This window comes from Zalophus californianus, chromosome 16 (assembly GCF_009762305.2).
Source record: "Zalophus californianus isolate mZalCal1 chromosome 16, mZalCal1.pri.v2, whole genome shotgun sequence".
Classification (NCBI taxonomy): domain Eukaryota; kingdom Metazoa; phylum Chordata; class Mammalia; order Carnivora; family Otariidae; genus Zalophus; species Zalophus californianus.
In genome coordinates, this window is record NC_045610.1 from 48,430,972 (window position 1) to 48,457,247 (window position 26,276).

Below are 26,276 nucleotides of genomic sequence, written 5' to 3' on the forward strand. Positions count from 1 at the left end.
GGCACCCAAATAATTAACAATCCATTTCAGGACAGTATCTTAACAAAAATATATTGAATGATAAAGGGGTCAAATAATCTAGAGGATAAAATAATCCCTCCTAAATATTTATGGACCTAATAAAAGAGCCTCAAAATATATGAAGACTAACAGAACTCCAAGGAGAAATAGGTAAATCCATAACAACAGATGTAGATTTCAACACTCCTCTCTTAGTAATCAATAGAACAAGTAGATGAAAAATCAACAAGGATACAGAAGACCTTAACAGCACTGCAACCAACTTAACCTAACTGATATTTATGGAACATTCCACCCAACAACAGAATACACCTTCTTTCCAAGTACACTTGGAACATTCATCTAGAAAGACATTATTTTGGAGCACAAAATAAACCTCTAAAAATGTTTTACAAAATTAAAGTCATACAAAGTATATTCTCTGACCATAATGGAATTAAATTAAAAATCAGTAACATAAAGATATCTAGAGGGGCACCTGGGTGGCTCAGTCTGTTAAGCATCCAACTCTGATTTTGGCTCAGGTCATGGTATCAGGGTCGTGAGATAGAGCCCTGCATGGGGCTTCCCACTCAGGGGGGAGTCTGCTTGGGATTTTCTCTCTCCCTCTCCCTCTGCCCCTACCCCAGCTCCCTCTCTCTTTCTCAAATAAATAAATAAAATCTTAGGGGAAAAAAAAAAAGACACCTAGAAATTTCCCAAACATTTGGAAACTAAACATGTAAGGGTACAAGGTTCTGCAGGGTGAAATGAGAGGTAAAAGAACTTAGCCCTACTTGGGGAAAAGAGAACAGTGACCAGAGAAGGTAAGCTGGACAAGGTGATGGCTGGGTGACTAGGAGTTAATCATCGCAGCAGTGAAGAACTTCAAGGTATGTGAGGAGAACTACAAAGAATTCAGTATTACCTGGTGATCAAATTCAAGGTGAAGAGAAATAGTTGTGAATAAAGAGAAGTAAGGGAGATTTAGAAGTCAATTCATCTTTGACCTTTCTCTCCTTCACCACACCCCACCTAATCAATCTATCACTAAGATGGGTCATTCTAAGTCCTAAATTATTTTTTTCAATTCTGTCTTCACTGCCACTGACACCAACCTAGTACAAGATCTGTCAAGTGGCTTACGGAACTCCTTTCTTCCATTATCTTATCCCACTCCAATCTCCATTCTATAGCCAGTGAGGCCTCTTTAAAAGCAGTCTGATCACATTTCTCCTTATAAAATCCTTCATGGTTTTCCCGCCAGTCCATTGCACATGATGATCCTAGGGCCTACAATCCTCTTTCCTCTAATTTTGAGCTTGTCAGCTCTTCAGGGAAGCTTTCTCTGACCCTCACAGACTAGATCATATTTACGTGCCCCCTTTCAAGACATTCCTCTTACTGATACACTTGCTGCCTTCCCTGCCACATTAGGGCAGAGGCCTTACCTGATTTATTCCCGGCTCCATTCCAGATAGTGCCTGGAACATAGGAGGTGCTCAATAGCTTTATTTTTAAATGAACAAATCAATGAAGCAACAGAAGATAAGGCTGGACATAAATGAAAGGAGGCCAGGGAGCAAGCTGGTTCCTTCAAGAGGCGAAGTGAGGGATGAAGAGGGCCCGATTTAGGGAACCATTAGCATAAATGAACAAAAGAGTTCAAAGATATGTAAACTGAATAGGACCTGGTAACAATCCTGCAGATGCAGGGTGAGGCATAGGGAGGAGTTTCTTACTTCCTCACTTCTGACTTGGGCAATTCTGTGGGCAGTGCCATTATTTGCTGAGCAAGGAAATGGGAAGTTGGGAGTGGTCACTAAAGTATGAATTTTATTTGGAACATGTTCAATGTGATGTGCCTATAGGACATTTAAGTGGAGGGCTTCAAGAAGTATTCATCCAGCGGTGCCTAGGTGGCTCAGTCTTTAGGCATCTGCCTTCGGCTTGGGTCATGATCCCAGGGTCCTGGGATCGAGCCCCATGTGGGGCTCCCTGCTCCACAGGAAGCCTGCTTCTCCCTCTCCTACTCCCCCTGCTTGTATTCCTTCTCTCACTGTCTCTCACTTTCTGTCAAAATAAATAAATAAAACCTAAAAAAAAAAAAAAAGTATTCATCCATTACCAAGTTAAAATACAGGAAAGAAATTATGACTACAAATAGAGATTTGGACATGAGAGGTCATGAAAGTATTAAATTAGCGAGGAAATGCAAATTCAAACAAAAGAGCTTTTAACCCATTGAATGCAAAGATGCTTTATAAAAGTGCTGGCAAAATGAAAGCTGGTGAAATATATATTTGTATATTGCTGGTGAAAATATATTTACTGTACTTACAGTATATCATGTTATACATAATATGCCTATTGTTATGTTATATATAATGTATATTACATACTACATATGTATGTATGTTAGTGTGACACATAGTGAAGCCTTAAAAAAAAATCAGGAATATGAACCAAGATTTATCTAAAAGAAGAGCCACTAAAGGTAATCATAGCAAACAGAGTACAGCTTAACTATTTTGGTAAAGCCTTAGGATGGAACCTTACATAGCTATTAAAAGTCATATTCTATGGACATTGGGGAGGGTATGTGCTATGGTGAGCGCTGTGAATTGGGTAAGACTGATGAATCACAGACCTGTATGTCTGAAACAAATAATACAACATATGTTAATAATAATAAAAAAAAAAGTCATATTCTAGGGGCACCTGGGTGGCTCAGTCAGTTAAGTGTCCCACTTTTGACCTTAGCTCAGGTTGTGAGTTCAAGTCCCACATCGGGCTCCATGCTGGGAGTAGAGCCTACTTTAAAAAAAAAAAAAAAGTCCTATCCTATCAGCCTTCTATCACAATAAATCCTATACACTAAAGCCACATTATTATTTTTTACAATCACCTTTATCATGATATGTTCCAGTTTTAAAACATTCAGTAACTGTCAACTAGGTACAAATTTCTCAGACTGGCATTTATTCAACTTGGACCAAAATACAATCTCCCTTTCTTCCAGTCTTATCTCACCACTCAAATCACAAAAACATAGCCCCTAAACATGCATCTTTCTGTCCATCTGTTACAATTCGCATCCTCCTTTCTCTGCCTGTTCAACCTCCACTTGGAGAAATCTACCCAACTTACAAAGCGTTATCTAAAATTCAACCTTCTGGGCGCCTGGGTGGCTCAGTGGGTTAAGCGACTGCCTTCGGCTCAGGTCATGGTCCTGGAGTCCCGGGATCGAGTCCCGCATCGGGCTCCCTGCTCGGCGGGGAGTCTGCTTCTCCCTCTGACCCTCTTCCCTCTCATGCTCTCTCTCATTCTCTCTCTCTCAAATAAATAAAATCTTTAAAAATAAAATAAAATAAAATAAAATTCAACCTTCTTCTTCACACCACTTCTGATCTTCCAATAGAATGCAACTTCTCTCATTTCTTTTTCCATATAGTACTTACCATAGCCTGCCCTGTGTTAGCGTCATTTATGCACTGTGCTATTATTCCTTTTTCAAAAGAATAAAGACCCTGAAAGCAAGGACCACTTCTTTTTTTTTGAAGATTTATTTACTTATTTGAGAGAAAGAAAGAGTGCACATGTGTGGGAAAGGGCCGGGGTGGGGAGCAGAAGGAGAGGGAGAGAGAATCCCAAACAGACTCCCTGCTGAGCACAGAGCCCAACATGGGGCTCAATCTCATGACCTGGAGATCCTGACCTGAGCTGAACCAAGAGTCGTACACCTAAATGACTGTGTCACCTAGACACCCTAGCAAGTACCATTTCTTATCCATCTCTGTATCTCTTTGAAGCTTTTTTTTTTTTTTTAAGATTTACTTGTTTATTTTAGAGAGAGCAAGAGCACACAAGTAGGAGGGGCAGTGGGAGAGAGAATCTCGAGCAAGACTCCACGCTCAGCATGGAGCCCGACCCGGGGCTCAATCTCATGACCCCAAGATCACCACCCCAGCCAAAACTGAGAGTCAGATGCTTAATGGACTGTGCCATCCAGGCACCACTATCTCTTTAATGCTTTTAACACAGTACCCTGCACACTAAATAAGTATTAGATAAATTATTTTTAAGTTTTTTTATCACATTGTAAATAAATAAAGAGACTTCAGTTTAATTTTTTTTTTTAAGATTTTATTTATTTATTTGAGAGAGTGAGAGAGAGGGAGCACAAGCTGGGGAGAGAGGCAGAGGGAGAGGGAGAAGCAGACTCCCTCCCTGAGCAGGGAGCCGGATGAGTAAGACCCTAGGATCATGACCTAAGACAAAGGCAAACGCTTAACTGACTGAGCCACTCAGGCCCTGAGACTTCAGTTTATATGACAAAAATCATAGCATGAGTTAATATCCTCTTCCTCCTAACACTTGGAAAATTGACAGTGAAGAAATACAAAATGCAAAACATACTAGAACAAACAGAAAAAAACACAATGAGATATCAACTCACACCTGTTAGAATGGCTATTATCAAAAAGGTAAGGGGCACCTGGGTGGCTCAGATGGTTAAGCGTCTGCCTTCGGCTCAGGTCATGATCCCAGGGTCCTGGGATCGAGTCCCGCATCAGGCTCCCTGCTCCTTGGGAGCCTGCTTCTCCCTCTGCTTCTCTCTCTCTCCCTCTGTCTCTCATGAATAAATAAAATCTTTAAAAAAAAAAAAAGTTAAGAAATAACAAGTGTTGGCAAGGGTGTGGAGAAAAGGGAAAACTTGTGCACTGCTACTAGAAATGCAAATCAGTGAAGCCACTATGGGAAACAACATGGAGGTTCCTCAAAAAATTAAAAAAACAGAACTACCACATGATCCAGCAATTCCACTTCTGGGTATTAATCCAAAGGAAAAGAAATCACTCTCTCAAAGAGATAATCTACATCCCCATGTTCACTGAACATTATTTACACTAGCCAAAACATGCAAACAACCTGTGTTCATTGACGGGTGAATGAATAAAGAAAATGTAATGTGTACATGTACGTATGCACACACACGCCACAAAAAATGTGGATTATTATTAAGCTATAAAAAAGGAAATCCTGCAACAATATGGATAAATCTTGGGGACCACCATGCCAAGTGGAATAAGTCAGGCAGAGAAAGACAAATACTGTAGGATCTCACATGTGGAATCTAAAAAAAAAACTCAAAAGACACAGAAAACAGATGGGGGGGAATGAGTGAAGATAAAAAACACAAACTTCCAGTTATAAGATAAATAAGTTCTGGGGATATAATATATAGTATGTAACTAAAAGGTAACAATATTGTATATTTGAAATTTGCTAAAACAGTGGATCTTAGGGGCCCCTGCATGGCTCAGTCAGTTAAGCATCTGCTTAGGTCATGATCTCCAGGTCCTGGGATTGAGCCCTGCATCGGGCTCCCTGCTCAGCAGGGAGTCTGCTTCTCTCTCTCTCTCTCCCCCCAACCCCTGTCCCTCGCCACCACTCATTCTCTCTCTCTCAAATAAAATCTTTAAAGGGCGCCTGGGTGGCTCAGTTGTTAAGCACCTGCCTTCGGCTCAGGTCATGATCCCACCAGGGTCCTGGGATCGAGCCCCACATCGGGCTGCCTGCTCGGCGGGAAGCCTGCTTCTCCCTCTCCCACTCCCCCTGCTTGTGTTCCCTCTCTCGCTGTGTCTCTCTGTCAATTAAATAAATAAAATCTTTAAAAAATTTTTAAAAATAAAATAAAATCTTCAAAAGAGAGAGAGAGGAGACAAAAGCAATCAAGCAATTTCAGTAGCTTTGTAGAATGTGGAAACTGGGAAAAGAGGCATCTGACTTTGCAGAGAGAAGTCTCCATTCTAAGAACTTTCAGAGGCAGAGGGGAGGAGCAAGAAAGCTAATGATCTGGAGGCAACAGGACTCCTGGACCATTGGGCTTAGAAGGCTCAGGGTTCCTGATGGGAAATTTAGTGACATGTGCATACTGTAAGGTGAGAGCCCTAGCTACCTCCCTTCACTTAACTTCCCAAGATATTGGGCATACACTCTCTCTCAGGCCCCTAAATCCCAGCCTCAGGCAAGAAATTAAAGAAATCTTCCCTTAAGACACCAAACAGACTCACAGGAGAAAAATAAAAAAGAATGAAAGACAAAAACAAAAATACACAAAAATAACAAATACTAATATCTGGGGTTCCACCAAAGACAAGGTTGGCTCACTGCCCAATCACCTCACAGTGAAACCTACCAACTGGGAAACCATGGCCACCCACTATCCAGCATCTCACTCCATGAACAGCTAAGGATCATGAGGTATTCAAAAAGAAAGCCTCCACTATTAAAACTAAAACAGAAGAATAGAACCTGGGGCGCCCGGCTGGCTCAGTCAGTAGAGCATGCGACTCTTGATATAAGGGTGTGGTTTTCAAGCCACACACTGAGTATGGAGCCTACTTAAAAAAAATAAAAACAAAAACAGGGGTGCCTGGGTGGCTCAGTCGTTAAGCGTCTGCCTTCGGCTCAGGTCATGATCCCAGCGTCCTGGGATCGAGCCCCACATTGGGCTCCCTGCTCAGCGGGAAGCCTGCTTCTCCCTCTCCCTCCGCTGCTCCCCTGGCTTGTGCGCTCTCTCTCTCTCTCTCTCTCTCTCTGTATCTCTTTGTCTCAAATGAATAAATAAAAATCTAAAAAATAATAATAAAATAAAATAATAAAAACGAAACCAAAAAGAATGGAATCTGAGGTAACAAATGAAAAAAAGTTTTAAAAAACTAATAAATATCCTCAGAGAAATTTAAAAAAAGGGTATTACATCCAAGAAGAGTATGGTTTGAAAAAGGAACAGAGAAAAGAGCTCTGGGAAATTATATAACATAAATAATTATTGTTAGCTAAACTTTCCCAATTCAAGAATAAGAAAACAAATACACCCGATTAAAAATTGGGCAGAATATTTCAACAGACACTTCATCAAAGATTTGTTTCACAGACAAGAAAATAAGCACGTGAAAAGATGCTCAGCATCATTGCTGGGAAATGAAAATTAAATCATAATGAAACACACCCCTAAGGGCGCCTGGGTGGCTCAGTGGGTTAAGGGTCTGCCTTTGGCTCAGGTCATGATCCTGGAGTCCCAGGATGGAGCCCCACACTGGGCTCCCTGCTCAGGGGGAGTCTGCTTCTTCTCCCTCTCCCTCTGCTCCTTGCTCTATCAAATAAATTTTAAAAATCTTAAAAAAAAAAGAAAAGAAACATACCACTATATACCTATTACAATGGCTGGAATCCTCATCCATTGCTGGTGGGAATGCAAAATGGTAAAACCACTGTGGAAAACAGTTTGGCAGTTTCTTTTTTTCTTTTAAATTTTTTTTAAGATTTTATTTATTTGAGAGAAAGAGAGACAGAGAATGAGGCAGGGGAGGGGGAGAGAAGCAGACTCCTCACTGAGCAGGGAGCCTGATGCGGGGCTCCATCCCAGGACACCAGGATTATGACCTGAGCCAAAGGCAGATGCTTAACCGAGCCACTCTGGTGCCCCTGGCAGTTTCTTATAAGGTCAAAATATACACGGCATATAACCCAGCAATTCCACTCCTAGGTATCTACCCAACAGAAATAAAACTTGTGGGGTGCCTGGGTGGCTCAGTCGTTAAGCATCTGCCTTTGGCTCAGGCCATGATCCCAGGGTCCTGGGATCGAGCCCCTTATCGGGCTCCCCGCTCAGTGGGAAGTCTGCTTCTCTCTCTCCCACTCCCCCTGCTTGTGTTCCCTCTCTCGCTGTGTCTCTCTCTGTCGAATAAATAAAACCTTTAAAAAAAAGAAAAAGAAAGAAAAGAAATAAAAACTTGTGTTCACACAAAAACCTGTAAGTAAATGTTTACATCAACTTTATTTATAACCTCTAAAACCTGGAAACAATTCAAATGTTCTTGAACTGGTGAGTGGATAAGCCAACTGTGGTACATCCATATAATGGACTACCTATTCCATGATAAAAAGGAATGAACTGTTGATACAAACAGTATTTTGGATGAATCTCAAATTCACTATGCTAGGTAAAAGCCAGACTCAAAAAGCTAAATAGCCACTTATATCAGAAAAAGGCAAAACTACAGGAACAGCAAATATATCAGTGGTGGCCTGGGGTGAAACAAAGGAGAAAGGGCTGATTAAAGGAACACAAGGGAATTTGGGGCAGATAATGGAACTGTTCTATACTCATGGTGGTGGCGGTTACATGGCTATATGTGTTTGCTAAGCGTCAAAATTATACACTAAAAAGGGTGAATTTTACTGTATATATAAGCTGTACTTCAATAATTTTTTAATTAGTATTAATAAGAAATATAAAAAGATATTATATCATTAAACAGGATGCTATGAAAAAGGAACAAAGAAAGCAGCTTTTAGAAATTAAGTATCTGGGGCGCCTGAGTGGCTCAGTCATTAAGCGTCTGCCTTCAGCTCAGGCCATGGTCCCGGGGTCCTCGGATCGAGTCCCACATCGGGCTTCCTGCTCAGCGGAAAGCCTGCTTCTCCCTCTCCCACTCCCCCTGCTTGTGTTCCTTCCCCTCGCTATCTCTGTCTCTGTCAAATGAATAAATAAAATCTTTAAAAAAGAAAAGAAAAGAAATTAGGTATCTGACAGCTGAAATTAAAACCTAACAGAAGACTTGGAAGAGAAAGAGAAAGAAATCTCCCAGAAAGCAGACCAAAAGGACAACAAGAATTTAAAATGACAAGAAACTTAGTAAGATCAGTCTACAAGACCCAGCATCTAACTAACTAGGAGTTCAGGAAGAGAACTGAACAAATTTGGGAAAAAATGAGCAAATAATAGAAAAAAACTTCCCAGAACTAAAGAATACAAATCTCCATATTAAAAGGGCCCACCAAGGGGCACCTGGCTGGCTCAGCCGGTAGAATGAGACTCCTGATCTCGGGGTTGTGAGCCTGAGCCCCATGTGCAGCATTAAGTTTACTTAAAATTTTTTTTAATTTTAATTAGAAAAAAAAGGGGGGGGGAGCCACCAAACACCCAGCACAATGAATGGAAAAAAAGAGCCACATTAAGGAATATGGTATCACTGCAAAACTGAAGACCATAAAAAGAGCCGAAATGCTTTAGAAAGGAAAAAAACAGGTCACACATGAAGAAAGTAATCAGAACTAGGCCCTAAACTTCTTAACTGCAACACTAGATACCGGAACACAATAAAGCAAATATTTCACATGAAACTGATTTTTAAATTTAAGATCCTATACCCAGCCAAACTATCTACCAATATTAAGGTCACAAAGAGCATTTCTTTTATTTATTTTATTATTAACATATAATAATGTAAATTTGTTTCAGGGGTACAGGTGATTCATCAGTCTTACACAATACACAGCGCTCGCTAGCAAAGAGCATTTTCAAACATAAAATGGTATTTTTTTTTAAAGTTTATTTCTCATGCACCCATTCTTAGGAATCAATTAGGGTTGGTTGCGCTGAAAAAGAGAAGTAAATCAGGAAAAATGTAGGACTCAAGAAAGAGAATCTACATGGGGAAGCAGCAAAAAGAAATTCCAGGGTGATGTTCAACAGACCTACAGAGTAGTCAGTTCAGGTGAAAGGAGAAATGGGGAGGGATACAGAAGGGAGACCAACAAGGAAAAAAAATGGAATTGTTACATTTGAGAGTCTGGAAAATAGTAAGTGATAAGATATTTTACAGACTTGATAGTGCACTGGGACAGATATGTAGAACATTAAGCAAATGAAAAACTAAGGCAATAACTCCAGAAAAGGTATTATTTATAATAATCATATAAATAAATCATATTTACATAGTTATGATCATGTAACCAATCCCTCAACATTTATCCAAAAATCATGCTATAACTATAATGAAAGGATAAAGAAAAAGTAAGAGTAACTGTAATAAGGCTAACTCTTTATCTACCATTAACAAAGTCAAAAGAGGGGCGCCTGGGTGGCTCAGTCATTAGGCGTCTGCCTTTGGCTCAGGTCATGATCCAGGGTCCTGGGATCGAGCCCAATATCGGGCTCCCTGCTCCACGGGAGGCCTGCTTCTCCCTCTCCTACTCCCCCTGCTTGTGTTCCCTCTCTCACTATGTCTCTCTCTGTCAAATAACTAAAAGATTTTAAAAAACAAAAACAAAAAAAGTCAAAAGAAAAATGTCTAAAACTGATAAACCAAATGTTTAAGCATATTATTTTAAAATACTGTGGTAAATGGCAAGGGGAGAAAAAAAACTACAAGAATTGAAAGCCACTGCCTCTAGAGAGGTCTCAGGTAGAAAGAGGTACGTCAGGGAACTGCCTTTGTTCACTATGAGCCTTTAATACAATTTTAATTTGTTACCTATGTTCATGTACTACCATAAAGACAATGAAAGGAGAAAATCTTGCTATATATCAAGTAAAAACAATTAGTTTATTATAATCCTAGTTGTACTTTAAAAAAAAAGATTTGGGGGCGCCTGGGTGGCTCAGTTGGTTAAGCGACTGCCTTCGGCTCAGGTCATGATCCTGGAGTCCCGGGATCGAGTCCCGCATCGGGCTCCCTGCTCGGCGAGGAGCCTGCTTCTCCCTCAGACCCTCCCCCCTCTCATGCTCTCTCTCTCTATCTCATTCTCTCTCTCAAATAAATAAATAAAATCTTTAAAAAAAAAAGATTTGGGGCGCCTGGGTGGCTCAGTCGTTAAGTGCCTGCCTTCGGCTCAGGTCATGGTCCCAGGATCCTGGGATCGAGGCCCGCATCGGGCTCCCTGATTGGCAGGAAGCCTGCTTCTCCCTTTCCCACTCCCCCTGCTTGTGTTCCCTCTCTTGCTGTGTCTCTCTCTGTCAAATACACACATAAAATCTTTTAAAAAATAAATTTTTAAAAAGATTTATTTGTTTATTTGAGAGAGTGAACCCCCAAGCAGATTCCCTGGTGAGCACGGAGCTGGATGTGGGGCTCGATCCCAGGGTCCTGAGATCATGACCTGAGCCGAAACCAAGAGGCAGATGCTCAACCAACTGAGCCACCCAGGCACCCCAGTTGTACCTTTTTAAAAATACATAGGTAAAAACATGTTACAGGAAATGGTATAAAAACATCCCCAGGAGTTATCTTTGGTTGGTGAGATTACAGATTTTCATTTTCATCTTTGTATTATGAGTATTTTCCCAAAAGGGTAAATCTGCACTATTTTTATAATTTTTCATTGCAATTCTTAAAAACAACTTGAAAACAGATGAGCTTTCCAGGGAAGGAGGGAGACAGTGAGAGGGCCATGTACAGGCTGGTGTGAAAACCTGGAAAACTGGTGTTGAAGAAACAGGAAGAGAAAGAGCACAAACTGCCAAGAGTTAAAAGTGTCACAACTGCTTTCTCTACTCTAATTGACCACTGTGAACAGCCGAAGTAAATATATTATTTACCACAGTTCTGGAATAAGTCAGAGAGTAGCTAAACTAAATTTTTTAAATGGGTATTTAATATTTCTTTTAAAGGAGGAAAATAAAGCTCTGTTGTTGTTTTTTTTTAAAGATTTTATTTATTTATTTGAGAGAGAGAGAGAATGAGAGAGAAAGCACATGAGATGGGGGGAGGGTCAGAGGGAGAAGCAGACTCCCGGCCGAGCAGGGAGCCCGATGCGGGACTCGATCGCGGGACTCCAGGATCATGACCTGAGCCGAAGGCGGTCACTTAACCAACTGAGCCACCCAGGCGCCCAAAGCTCTGTTTTAATGCATATTTTTACTTAAATGTGGTCCTCAAAATATGTTTAAACTTTATGAGTCAAATGACATCCTTTTTTTGAAGAAGAAGAAGAAGCCTCCATCCCCAGCGTGGAACCCAATGTGGGGCTTGAACTCAAGACTCAGAGACCAAGACCTAAGCTGAAAACAAGAGTAGAACACTTAACCAACTGAGCCATGCCAGTGCCCCTAAATGACATTTTCTCACTATACTCGAAGTAAGGTCCCTATATATTCAAAGAATCTCCATCTTCAGGGGCGGTTCCCCTGGGAATCCTGGGATCAAGCCCCGCATCAGGCTCCTTGCTCAGCGGGGAGCCTGCTTCTCCCTCTCCCTCTGCCTACCACTCCCCCTGTTTGTGCTCTCCCTCTCCCTGTCAAATAAATAAATAAAATCTTAAGAAGAAGAATCTCCATCTTCAGTTTAGGAGCAAATCGACAGATAATAATAGCTAATATTTGTTGAATCTTTCCCACGTGCCAGGCACTGTTCTAGGCATTTCATGTATATTAACCATTTAACCCTCACAACACCTTGATATCTCCATTTTACAAATGAGGAAAGTGAGACACCAAGTGTTAAGCAAATGGCCCATCATCACAGAGCCCAGATTCAAACTCATGAAGTCTGGTCCAGATTCTCCACTTTAAATCTCTACACTACATGCTATCCCTCTAGATCCTTGACACACACGAAAGATTCCTCAGATTCTCATACATCACGATAGCTTAAAATTCTGTAGTGGGCTTACATATGCAGGTGCCTCCGATACCTGCCACAAGTCTCCACTCTGTCAGCGTGGGAACCAATGGTGTCACTCCACTTACCCTAGTCCTTCTCTGACAAATCCTTCTGGAATAAATTCGCCAAACTGACCTAAGGCAATTCAAAAATCAGAGATAATTTGGAAGACTTACAACCCAGCTCTCATTCATCCTAAGAAAACCGTTGTTGTTGTTGTTTTAAAGATTTTATTTATTTGAGAGAGAGAGAGAGAGACAGAGATAGCAACGGAGACAGCAAAAGCAGGGAGGAGAGGGAGAAGCAGGCTCCCCACCGAGCAGGGAGCCCAACACGGGGCTCGATCCCAGGACCCTGGGATCATGACCTGAGCCAAAGGCAGATGCTTAACCAACTGAGCCACCCAGGCACCCTGAGAAACTGTTTTTAAAACTATTGCGCCTGGGTGGCTCAGTTGGTTAAGTGACTGCCTTCGGCTCAGGTCATGATCCTGGAGTCTCTGGATCGAGTCCCGCATCGGGCTCCCTGCTCAGCAGGGAGTCTGCTTCTCCCTCTGACCCTCCCCCCCCATATGCTTTCTCTCTCTCTCATTCTCTCTCAAATAAATAAAATCTTTAAAAAAAAATGTATTGGGGGTGAGAGGGAACCTGAATTTGTGGGGCACCTGGCTGACTCGGTCAGAAGAGCATGTGACTCTTGGTCTCAGGGTTGTAAGTTCAAGCCCCACGCTGGGTGTAGAGATTACTTAAATAAATAACTTTAAAAACAATAATAATAAAATAAAACTGTACTCGTCATGATCCAGAAATTCCACTCCTAGGATATACCTGTGAGAAATGAAAACACACTGTCCAGCCAAAAACCTATACACAAATGTCGACAGTAGCATTACTCATAATAGCCAAAAACTGGGAACAGTTCAAATATCCGTCAACTGATGAATGGGTAAGCAAAATGTGGTATATTCATATAATGGAATATTATTCAAATATAGTACTGATATATGCTACAATATGCATGAGCCCTGAAAACATGCTAAGTGAAAGAAGCCACATATCGTATGATTCCATTTACATAAAATGTCCAGAAGACACAAACCAACAGATAATAAGTAGTGACTGCCAAAGAATGGCAGAAGGGGAAGGAGAGAACGAGTGATTGCTATGGGTATGGGGGGGGTGATTAAAAAATGGTACGAAATTAGGGAGTGGTGGGGCGCCTGGGTGGCTCAGTTGGTTGAGCGACTGCCTTCGGCTCAGGTCATGATCCTGGAGTCCCGGGATCGAGTCCCGCATCGGGCTCCCTGCTCAGCAGGGAGTCTGCTTCTCTGTCGGACCCTCCTCCCCCATGCTCTCTCTCTAATTCTCTCTCTCAAATAAATAAAATCTTAAAAGAAAAAAAAAGAAATTAGGGAGTGGTGATGGTTGCACTTAAAAACCAATGAATTATACACTTTAAAAAAGGGTGAATTTTATGGTATGTGTATCTCAATAAAGTTATTTTTCTTTTTTTTTTAAGATTTTACTTATTTATTTGACAGAGAGAGAGAGAGAGAGAGAGAGCGAGCGAGCGCACAAGCAGGGGGAGCTGCAGGCAAAGCAAGAGGGAGAAGTAGGTTCCCCACCGAGCAAGGAGCTCGATGCAGGGCTTGATCCCAGGACCCTGAGCTGAAGTCAGACGCTTATTGAGCCACCCAGATGCCCCTCGATAAAGCTATTTTTAAAATGGAATTATTAAATATTGCTTGAGATTTAGCTTTTTTTTTTTTTAAGTAGGCTCCATGCCCAGTGTGGAGCCCAACATGGAGCTTGAACTGACAACCCTGAGATCAAGACCTGAGCTGAGATCAAGAGTCACACTTAACCGACTGAGCCACCCAGGTGCCAGTCAGCAATTTAGATGTCCAATAAGTGTTAGCTATTACTGTTACCCCTTTTAAAAATTATTCAGCAGTCAAAACATAATATTTGACTAATATAAATACCTAGAAAAATATAAAATAACTTGATAAATAACAACAGACAAAACATAATTACCTTTAGTTATATGCATTTTCATTCTTTCTGTATGATTTGACTTTCCATCTCTCTTTTTTTTAAATAGGCTCCACGTCCAGTGTGGAGCCCAATGCAGGGCTTGTACTCACAGCCCTGAGATCAAGACCTGAGCTGAAATCAAGATTTGGACCCTTAACGAATTGAGCCACCCAGGGACCCATCTTACTTTCCATCTTTTAAAGTGCATTTTGCAGAGGCGCCTGGCTGGCTCAGTTGGTGGAGCATGCAACTCTTGATCACAGGGTTGTGAGTATAAGTCCCATGTTGGGTGTAGAGATTACTTAAAAAAATAAAATCTTAAAGTGCATTTTGCAAGTTTAAGTTTGTTTCGTGTTGTTTTATGAAATCTTCTGCCTCCTGAGGCTTATCATTTTAAAGAACTGAAAGTATGAAAAAATTAGAATGTGGGTCAGTGCTGAACTAGTGCTCAATCATGAAGTTGAGGCTATAAGAGCTATAAGCAAGCATTCAGGGGCACCTGGGTCGCTCAGTCGGTTACGCGTCTGCCTTTGGCCCAGGTCATGTTCCCAGTGTCCTGGGATCGAGCCCCACGTCGGGCTCCCTGCTCAGGGGGGAGTCTGCTTCTCCCTCTCCCTCTGCCACTCCCCCTGCTTGTGTTCTCTCTCACTCTCTAATAAATAAAATCTTAAAAAAAAAAAAAAAAAAAAGGCATTCAAAGAGGAAAAAAGACCAAGAAGGGAGGAATCTATTCAATGCAAAGAGGGCATCTGCTAGGACTGGCTCCTGTCCATGTCACCCAGATTATCAGTCCTCCACCACAACCACCACCTTCTTATCCCTTATATGCCCCCTACAAGGATCTGCAGTCACAGGGAGGACACAGGGTACTGAGGAGGAAAGGAGAATCTAACAGAAGAAATCAGAGTTCCCGGCCTCAACATCCCCAGTGCTGCTGTGCATACACATTTCAATACATAGCTCCATTCCCAAATATACACCGGAAAAGAAGATGAACATGAGATGTACACAAGACTATTCATTACTGCATACCTCAGACGTACCTCTTTACCACTCACAGATCATTTGCCCAACTTTTTATTTTTATTTTTTTTTAAAGATTTTATTTATTTATTTGACAGAGACAGACATAGCGAGAGAGGGAACACAAGCAGGGGGAGTGGGAGAGGGAGAAGCAGGCTCCCCACTGAGCAGGGAGCCCAATGCGGGGCTTGATCCCAGGACCCTGGATCATGACCCGAGCCAAAGGCAGACACTCAACGACTGAGCCACCCAGGCGCCCCTTGCCCAACTTTTTAATAACTCTTTGGGGCCCTCATTCTCTTTCATGTTTAACCTCTTCAGATACAGATACCTGAAAACAGATCTCACTCATTTCCCTCATAATCCTGAATTCCTATCGCCACTCAAAGCACTACCATTCCTACAGAGGCATATGTGATGCATTCTTCTCTCCATCTATACTTCTGATGTTGTCGAGGCCTGGGGAACCTGAAGTACCTCCTGAATTGATCTGCCATTCAGTGCTTCAAAACCCATCCAGATACCGACTAGTTATCTCATCTTCCAATCCATCCTGCAGAACAGAAGCTATGCTAAACTTGCTAACATCCCACTGAAATCATATTCCACTTGTTCCCCGATCTTCCGACTGATCACCAATATCCACAAATGAAATAGATTTGAAATAGATGGGGGGAGGGGTCTTCAGAAACCACCTCCTCCAGTAATCCTCTCAGTTTGGGGGGAACGAGCTGGCTGCAATGGTAGCTTAACAGTATCTCCGTGATTTGATTTGGTTTTGTTTCAAACTCCTGCATGCTGCTGATGGAAATACTGCATATCCCTTGGGTGTTCCAAGACTGAAAAATGAGGATCACTGATCTAGCCCAGTATTGACCCTGCAGATGAAAAGCGGAAAGTTATAGCTTGGTTCTCTAGATACTGCCCAACAACAGACCTTTATAGTTTCTTTCTTTCTTTTTTTTACTCACATACTCAGGCTCTTACTAAACCAGGATACTTAAGACTGCCCACACTTTAAAATCAGTGCCTTAGGGGCACCTGACTGGAGGCCAGGTTGGTGGGGCATGCGACTCTTGATCTCAGGGTTGTGGGTTCGAGCTCCACACTGGGTGTAGAGATTACTTAAAAAATAAAATCTTAAAAAAAATCAGTGCCAAGGCACCTGGGTGGCTCAGTCGTTAAGCGTCTGCCTTCAGCTCAGGTCATGATCCTGGGGTCCTGGGATCGAGCCCCGTATCAGGCTCCCGGCTCCACGGGAAGCCTGCTTCTCCCTCTCCCACTCCCCCTGCTCGTGTTCCCTCTCTCGCTGTGCCTCTCTGTCAAATAAATAAATAAAATCTTTAAGAAAAAAAAAAACAATCAGTGCCTCAGTTCATGCTGCTCCCTCCCTTGATCCTCACCTTGCACACGCGCATCCAAGAAGCATATACCCACACCAACTCCCCCAAATAGGGTATAAACTTGTCCTTCTCTAAATCTCTACTGCACTTTGTCCACTTGTAGCAATCCGAAATTACACAAATACCAAAAAGACATTTGGTTGACACCGGTGGAAATAAATACTACCAAACCAGTAACAAAGTCGGCTTCAGATAAATCTACAGTTCATTCATGGCATCTATGCCACTGTTCTCCTCTGTCATAATCCTTAGAGGACATAAATCACTAACTCTCCCAGGAAAACATCAGGGCTTTGGCTTTCTGAAGTCATCAAAGGTTCCAAATCTCAAAATTCCAGCTAAGTATAATACCTCAGAAGTCCCACACAAGTTAAATGCAAAAACCATCCAGTTTCAAGTATGATTTAATTTTTTTTATTTAGCAATGCTTGATTTCAAGGTGCTGTCAGAACACCTAACCTATTCAAAACAGATTTTCTATGCGCTCTTTCTCAATGAGTTGACAATATATGTCATAAAACTGGGGGTGCCTGGATGGCTCAGTCGGTTAAGTGTCCGACTCTTGGTTTCGGCTCAGGTCATGATCTCAGGGTCCTGGGATCCAGCCCCGTGTCGGGCTCCAAGCTCAGTGTGGAAACAATCTGCTTGAGATTCTTTCCCTTTCCCTCTGCCTCTGCCCCTTCCCCAGTTCACACACGCACGTGCACGCTCTCTCAAATAAATTAATAAAATCTAAAAAATATGTCATATAGGGGTACCCGGGTGTCTGAGAAAGTTAAGCACTGCCTTCGGCTCAGGTCATGATCTCACGGTCCTAGGATCAAGCCCTAGTCCAGCTCTCTGCTCAGCAGAGAGTCTGCTTCTCCCTCTCCCTCAAAGCTCGCACTCTCCCCCTCTCAAATAAATAAAACCTTTTAAAAAATGTGTCATAAAACCTATAGGCTGAAATAACTCTAAACAATAAAAATAAATAAATTTTATTTTATTTATTTTATAAATAAATGAAGGAAAAAAAATTTATTTTATAAATAAAAATAAATAAAATTTGGCCTTTTTTAGCCAAATGCCTCTAGCTGAAGCAAAACTAGATGATTTCAATTTTGAATAAACTGTCATTTCTATTGTAGTTTGTCATGTGAATATCTTACACACCCATTTAAAATTTTTCTCCATAAAAGGAAAACATTTAATCTCCAATGAAAATACTTTTTAAAATCTATGATTTTAGGGGTGCCTGCCTGGCTCAGTCGGAGGAACGTGTGACTCCTGATCTCGGGGTCATGAGTTTGAGCCCCACAATGGGTGTAAATATTACTAAAAAAAATAAACTTTAAAAAAAACCCTATAATTTTAGAAAAGTAAGCTCATAATATCAACCAACATCTCTGCATCAGGAACAGTCATATTACCTACAAACCACTCAACAGATGAATGAACTAACAAATAATTTCTTATGGTAGGAATTTAATGTTAGTACTTAAGCCAATGGTAGTACTGCCTAGAAAAATTAATCAAATTGTTCTAAATTCCCAATAAAGTATAATCCTTTTTTAGGCTTGACAGTACAGGATTCAAACCCATCACTCCTATTTCCTTCTGTGCTCTTGGGATATCTGTCCCAGAACGTTTTTTCTCCCCAGGCATATACACATACACACATTTACCTGAGAGCCTTCTCCCTAGCCTTTATTGTCTGGAAATACAGACAATGAAACCAATGAAACTGGTGCTTAGCCTCAACAACTCCTGTCATGCAGTTACTCATTCTAGCCAAGTGGACATATTCTCAAAGTTTAGAACACAAAATGCATGATCTCTTTCACCATAATCTTGAGGAATAATGTTTCAAAAAGTAAAACATCCAACAAGTTAACACCACATCCAATAAAGAAAGGAAAATGTTGGGCAAGTAATATGAAAGAGCAGCTTAAAACACACTAACTGCTACTAAAAACACTCACTGGTCAAACTATCAAAATCTAATTAGATCAATTTTTAGTTTCCCAAACCCAAAATATTTAGGAGCTAGGACACCCACTGAACAATTATCAAAACTTCATCTATTACAAGCTCTCACCTAACTAACAATCACTTATCCAACCAATCTTTGTTGAGCAGTTGGTATGTGCAAGACACTGTACTAGGAACTGCAGGAGATAAAAGATTAACATAAGGATATATAATCCTTAATTTCTTATAAAGACAAGTATACACAAAGTAGTCTACAAATATCAATAAAAACACAATGTCATGGAAGTACATAAATATACAAGTAGTTTTTTTATAAAAAAGGAAACCTAAACACAAATTTTAATTTAATTCATATACACAGCTATCAATCCTAAGTATTATTTGCTAGTCCCTCAAAGAGGTTAAAGTTAGCTGAACTGCCCTGCCAAATGCCTCAGCTCTGTCTAGCTGGAAAAAACATCCTCAGATAGTGTAATTCAGTCTCTATGGGTCTTTCAATTCTGGGTAGAAAGAACCACGTAGGATTTCTTAAGGTAAAAACTATTACTATAAAAGATCTTAAGTTGGCTAAAGAATGAAAAGTGGCGCGCAGTTCCTTCTACACACAAGACATAAATACTTGACACTTGATTCATTCTCTTCACTCTCCTGCCAACGTCCCCTCCTGCCCCTGACTGGGCAAAGGCAGGCAGATATTGTCAGGCAAAAGAAAATTACCTTTTGCATTTGCTGTTAGGACAACCTAAATGAGTCTTCGTCTGGCTTCATACTCATACTCCTCCATAAGTAGTTAAGCATTTATAAAAAATGGAAACATCTAAATGTAACCCCTTCTATTACCCTAGTCTCTATTAAAAACAAGTGACACACATTAATTACTTTTTTAAGATCCTATTTCCTCATAAACTTCACTCTGTAAATGCTCTTAAAACTGGAATCTAATTTTGTTAATCCAGATTAACAAAAATATAAAGGCAAAATCTTGTAGGCTATTGCTACAAGTTACTTCCCGCCCCCCAACAATTTAGTAATCTGCAACTACGTATTTAATACAAAGCAGCAATTGTGTGTTAAAAAAAAATTTCATCTCAGCACCAGCCTAGAGAAACTTTCTGCGAGAAAATAGGAGAGAAGTCACCCTGGAGAAATTCATTACAGATCCAAAGACGACTTTTATCCTTAGAAACAGAACCAAGAAAAAAAAGTGATTCTGTAATAAATCCCCATGTACTTCTGCCATGTGACTAAGAAGCTGGTCCAAAAGTTCACCTTCAGCAATTATGTCTGCATGATCAACTATACATCTTCTGCAACAGGTGACGCGAAACTGCGTTTCTCAGGCGAAGCAAAGGGATCGGATTAGTTAAGACGCATGTTGCTGCAGTTTCTTACTTTTTGGGGGGGGTGGATTTTACGAAAATGATTTGGAATCTAATGAACTGCCAAATTTGTTTTGGTTCTGTTTGACTTTCTACTCTGCTTTAATCAGCCATTTACCTGCAACTGTTCCACGAGCCCATTAGCACTCAAGAATAAAAACAAACACACAGGACCAGATAAGGCTCCCCTACTAACGCAACTGATCCATTTCCTTAACACAATTTTAAAAAACCACACTGCTGGGGGTGTGAAGAGAAGGATGTTTTTGCGTGTGTTTGTGTGCCACAATGTGTCTAAATCCTCAATTCCCTTTTAAGGAGCAGATATATAATAAAAATCTAAAAGAAACCACATTAGAAATGCAAAGACGTGTGCAAAACAAGAGGCTTCTTTCATTCCAAAAACCAAACCAAAACAAGGGGAGAAAAATGAATGCAATGGATATGTGTGTGCCAAAGTTTCAGTCCTGCCCGGTGGAGACACTGCACTGGCACAAATTCTGAAGAGGAAAAAGAGGGGGTTGGGGGGAGAGAAAGAGAGAGCGAGTGTGTGGCCTGCAAACTGCAACAATGCAATCTCCATTTTGAACAATGCGCCTCTTTCCTCTTGTAAATCTAGTTTTTTGCCACTTGATGTGCCGTCGCGTTTCCCCTCCGTTTGGGGGGGAGGTGGGGGTGGGGGGAGACCAGAGAGGGAGTGAGCAAGGGGGGAGGGCAGAGGAGGTGGGGAAGGAGTCTGCAGCAACTGGGCTGGGTGGGTACCTGGAGTGCTGCTATAGGTGCTATGGCTCCTGAAGCTGCTTTCCGTGCAGTAACTGGCGTCGTCGTCGTCGTCTTCCATCTCCTCCGGATAATCGGAATCATCGTCGTCCTCCTCCATCTCATCCTCCTCGTCGTCCTCGGAATCTTGGGTCTCCTCGGCGTCGCCGTCCTCCTCCTCCTCCTCCTCCTCCTCGGAGACCATGTCCTCCTCCTCCTCCTCCTCCTCCTCGCTCTCGTGGTCATCGTACACCACTTTGTTGACGGCCCTCCGGGCCGGGGTGGTCCGGGCCAGGTGGCCGCCGCCGCCCCCGCCCCCCGTCCTGCCGCCCCCGCCTCCTCGCCCCCCCCGGCCCGGGGCGCTGGTGCTGGGGGGGGCCGGCGGCGGCGGCGGCGGCGGCGGCGGCTTCCTCCGGCTACTGCTGCCCCCCCTGGGCGAGCTCAGCCGCGTCTTGGGCGCCACCTCAGCCTGGGCGGCGGCCCACCTGCCCCGGCTGCTGCCGCGGTGCCGCGAGCGCAGCCCCCCGATGGGTCCGGACGTGGGCGGAGGCGGCGGCGGCGGCGGCGGAGCCGGGGTGCAGCGCTCCGCAGCGGGAGCCGCGGGCTGCTTGGGCGGCCTGCCCCGTCGGCCCCTCATGTCGGAGCCGAGGCGGGGGGGAGAAGGGAAAGCGGAGGGGGGAGGGGCGGGCGGAGGGGTGGCGGTGGGGGGCGCCGGGGCCGGGTGGGGAGGCCCGCGGGGCCGGGCGGGAGGGGCCCGGCCGGCGGAAGCGGGTGGAGGGAGAAGGCTCAATCCGAATTGCTGGGGCCCCACTCCGGATCGCCTTCAGCCGCCATCTTGTTTCTTCCCTCTCGCTCGGTGACTGGGGGAACCGACAGCGGCCGCAGGCCCGGAGCGCGGTCACGTGAGCTGCGCCGCCGACGAGCCTGGGACGGAGCGAGGCCGCGCGGCGGCCGCTAGGGGGAGCGCGGGAGCGCCGGGTCGGGGGCGGGGAAGCCGGGGCGCCTCCGCGCGGCGCGGCTGGACCGCGGGCGCAGGCGGCGCGGGGGAGAGGGGCGCTCAGCTCGCGGAGTGCCGCGGGACACGGGCCTGAGGAGCCAGCTGCTTCCGCGGAGCCCCTGCTGAAGCCCAAACTCGGCAAGTCCTCCCTTCCGCGTCTCCTCTTCCCCGGCGCGGAGAGGAGGGCAGGAGCGGCTCCATACTCGTCTCCCCCTCCGCCCCGCCCCCTTGGGGGAAACCGATGCTGAAAGAGCCGGAGGATGTCGCGGAGCGGGGAACCGCCTGCACCAGCGTGGGACGGAAATTAACTGGGGCCGGGGAGACGAGCTCCCAGAAACGTGAAACGCCGAAGGCTCGGTTCTAAGAGTCCTAAAATTGATCCCTATGACAACTGTTCGGGGGCTGTGCCAGGAACCACACCCTGGGCTGCCAGACCCTAAGGGAAAGTCACTCTGAGACTCATTGGATAAAATCCCCATCCGAAAAGCCTCAGATAAACTCCAGAACGCACCTACATTCCAGTCGTCCTCCACCTTTCCCAGTGTCCCGGCTAGAAACTCTCGACTACCTCAGCAAGAACTTTCCCAGTTTCTCATAAGCAGTAGAAAGGTTGACTTTCTAAAACCTACTTCGCAATGTTGTATGTTTCTGTTATCTTATGAGGAAATAATTTTATTTTTTTAAGATTTTATTTATTTATTTGAGAGAGAGAGAGAATGGAAGAGCGAGCACGAGAAGGGGGAGGGTCAGAGGGAGAAGCAGACTCCCCGCTGAGCAGGGAGCCCGATGTGGGGCTCGATGTGGGGCTCGATCCCGGGACTCCAGGATCATGACCTGAGCCGAAGGCAGTCGCTTAACCAACTGAGCCACCCAGGCGCCCCAGGAAATAATTTTATTTCTTTACCTGACAAGTCACCAGGTCTCAGTTCAGCCCAGGGAACGAATCCTGATGGTGACATATCAGGCACCGCCAAACCAAATGAGGTATTCAACTCACACGGGTCAAGGTCAGCTCGACGTTGGAGAAAGGTTTTATAAACATATTAATATTTATCGAATATGTGACAACCAAAAATTGATTTAAAGAAAGACAGTAAGCAGGGTTCCGTCCACCAAGTGGCTTATTACAATCTAGTTAGAAGGATAGAACACAAGTGAAATGAAAATGAAAATACAAGCATTAATTGCCAAGTAAACTCAGTAGAATCCGATTGCATCAAGAGTGGCAAATTTACATGCCTTCAAGGACCATGTAAGTGAGGAAAGTAAATAAAGTGGGCAGGGCCAAGGCTGACAAGTGGAAGGGCCCGTGTTTTCTTAGGGAGGGCAGCTGTGGGAATATGGGTGTAAAATAGCCAGATCTTCAAATTCTTCAAGAGAAGGGGGAAATGTGCATTTCACATGAAATCTCTTGGTTTTTATATGGCAACCGCATCGATTTAAAAAAACAAACAAATAAAACTTCAGATTGATCCAAAAAAATGCAGTTCAGGTACAGCGCAGAATCTACAAGTTTGCAACCTGTATCCTGCACTATGTATAGCACAGTATTCTGGGGCTCATGGTTGGCTCAGTTGGAGCAAGCAACTCCTGATCTCTGGATTGTGAGTTCAAGCCCCATGTTGGGTATAGAGATTACTTAAAAATAAAATCTTTACAGAAAAAAAATAAAATCCTTTTAAAAAATTTTTTAGAAATAAAAGCACAGGGCGCCTGGGTGGCTCAGTCGGTTAAGCGTCTGCCTTCAGCTCAGGTCATGATCCCACGGTCCTGGGATCGAATCCCACATTGGGCTCTCTGCTCAGGGGGAGCCTGCTTCTCCTTCTCCTCCCCACTCATGCTCTCTGCCGCCGTCTCTGTCTCCCTCAAATAAATAAACTCTTAAAAAAATAAAAGCACAGAGTTCTATATACCATAGGGAATACAAAGATACTGGTGACAGCCTCTAGAGTTTGCAAGCTAGTAGTGGAGGAAGACATTTTGTTAAAAAAAAAAATAGATGGCACAAAGAGAGGTGTTTGTTTGTTTGTATGTAAGCTCTATGTCCAATGTGGGGCTTGAACTCACAACCTTGAGATGAAGAGTCCCATGCTCTACCAGCTGAGCCAGCCAGGCAGCCAGGAGAAAGATTTTTGTATTACTTGGAGTTTTTAGTTGCAAGCAACAGAAACTGACTCTGGCTCATTTAAACAGAAAAGGAACTCATGAGAAAGATACAGACACCTCCAGAATTGCTGGGTCTGAGTGTAAATGGAATCCAAGCTCTCAAGGTGTTGTCTTCCAGCTGGTTCAGTTGCTGTCTTCCATGGATCATTCCACTACAAAGCCAGCTGCTTCCAGTTGCTGGGGTCCACAATAGGGCTAGTGAATCTGATAGGACAGCCAGTTTCTTTACTCCTTTCACTGTAAAGTTAGCTCCTTAGTCGGATGCTGTTATGCGTCCAATGTTTGCATACCCACTAACTTCATATGTTGAAACCCTACCTCCCAATGTGATACCAGGAGATGGAGCCTTTGGGAGGTACTTAGAATTAGATCAGGTCATGAGGGTGAAGCTCTCAGGAATAGGATTAGTGCCCTTATAAAGTAATGAGAGAGCTTACTTCCTCTTTCTGCTCCCCACCATGTGAGGATATAAAGAGAACTCAAAAGCGTCCAACCCAGAAGAGGTATCTCACCAGAACCTAACATGCTGGCACCCTGATGTCAGACTTCCAGATTCCAGAACTTTGAGAAATAAATTTCTGTTGTTTAAAAGCCATCCGGGCTATGGTAATTTGTTCTAACAGCCCAAACTGACGAAGACAGGTGCCATGATGTATGTATAAGATACTGTGATGGCAAGAGACGCCTGGGTGGCTCAGTCAGCTAAGTGTCTGACTTGGACTCCGGTCATGATTTCGGGGTCCTGAGATTGAGCCCCATGTCAGGCTCTGCGCTCAGTGTGGACTCTGTGTCTCCCTCTGCCTCTGCCCCTCCCCCCGCTCATCCTCTCTTTCTGTCTCTCTCAAATGAATGAATAAAATCTTAAAAAAAAAAAAAGTAAATCCAAATTCAGTATAAACCTCTTCCCAAAGAGATAGACTCACTGCAGCCACCATGGTAGAAAGAATCTGTTATAATGATTCCTTCAAAAATGGGCACCCAGCAATAGCAATAGCCAGCTCAGCCTCTTCTTGGAGAAGCCCATGCTGAGCCTATGATCCCAAGGCACTGGCTTGACTAGGCAAGGAGCTTGACCTACATCCACAAAGTAGGGCTTCTTGTCCTGTAACTTAAAGCTTCTTTTGCAGAGAGGGCATTTTGATAAGTATTCGTATAGGACACAAATAGTCTTATTTTCTTGGTCTGCTCTGAGAGGTTCATCTATGTCCTCTCTCCCAAACCTTGTCTCCAATCTAAGTCCCTGACCACTTGGCCCATGACCTGGTAATAGAGTCTTTCTCGAGGTAAAGAGAACCATAAGAATACAACTCAAAACTCTACCCATTGGGAGATTTCCTTTTGCCATTGTCCTTTCAAGACTATTTGCAAGTGCAACTATAACAGCCACTCCCAGCTGATACCATTTGTAAACCAAGCTCAAATGTCCTCCTTAGTCACCTGGTCATGGGAGTTTTCCATAAGGCTGTGGCTGTGAATGGAGGGAAGGATGGTAGTGAAATGTGAGGAAACATACCAGGAGTTGCACGGTTGTGTCTTCTCCAAGAAACGCTCAGGCCTGCTCTTGTATATTCCATGTCCTCTTGAGGAACAGGGCACAACTGGGCACTTTATGGCCAAGTGAGACAGATATTCAGTTATGATAAGCCACACAGGTCACGTGGTCAGTGGTACTCCGTGGCCAGGCTGCCAATCTTGCCAGGGCCCAGGAGAAATTTCAGAACAGTTTCTAAAAAGGAGAATAGCTGTCAGCCAAAGACAGCAAAGCTTTGCTCCAAAACCATAGCACAACATAGGGATGCTCTTTTGGGGGCTTGCCACAGGCTCCGCACAGCATCCCAGTGTGTGGCTGTGCACAGAGCACCAGCAGACCCCCTGGGTCATGAAGACCACTTAGCAGGAATCTTTGCACTATAGCCTGGACCTGCTAAAGAACCTTCTCCAGCTCCATGCTGTTGCTCAATGTTAGCAAGCTTTCGGGTCATTTGGAAAACTCAGTAAGGCAGCATATATACAAATGTGGTATATATTTGCATATATGTAGTCTTGTAAATTTAAGAGAGCTGCCAAGTATCCGGCACTGTTGGAAG

At 43.5% G+C, this 26,276-nt stretch overlaps 1 protein-coding gene across 9 annotated transcripts in view; it reads right to left on the bottom strand.

Annotated features, from left to right (window-relative positions):
* Positions 1–21,829, bottom strand: part of BPTF (bromodomain PHD finger transcription factor) — a 148,124-nt gene extending 126,295 nt beyond the window's left edge. For 3 of the 9 annotated variants that reach the window (XM_027625142.2, XM_027625145.2, XM_027625143.2), the window contains exon 1: positions 21,030–21,827. In XM_027625142.2, the coding sequence (XP_027480943.1) occupies positions 21,030–21,663 (634 nt within the window). In that variant the 5' untranslated portion in view covers positions 21,664–21,827. Of the gene's footprint in view, positions 1–21,029 lie in introns of all 9 variants that reach the window. The other 6 variants (XM_027625148.2, XM_027625147.2, XM_027625146.2 and 3 more) reach the window with 4 other exon arrangements.
* Between the last annotated feature and the right edge of the window lie 4,447 nt (positions 21,830–26,276).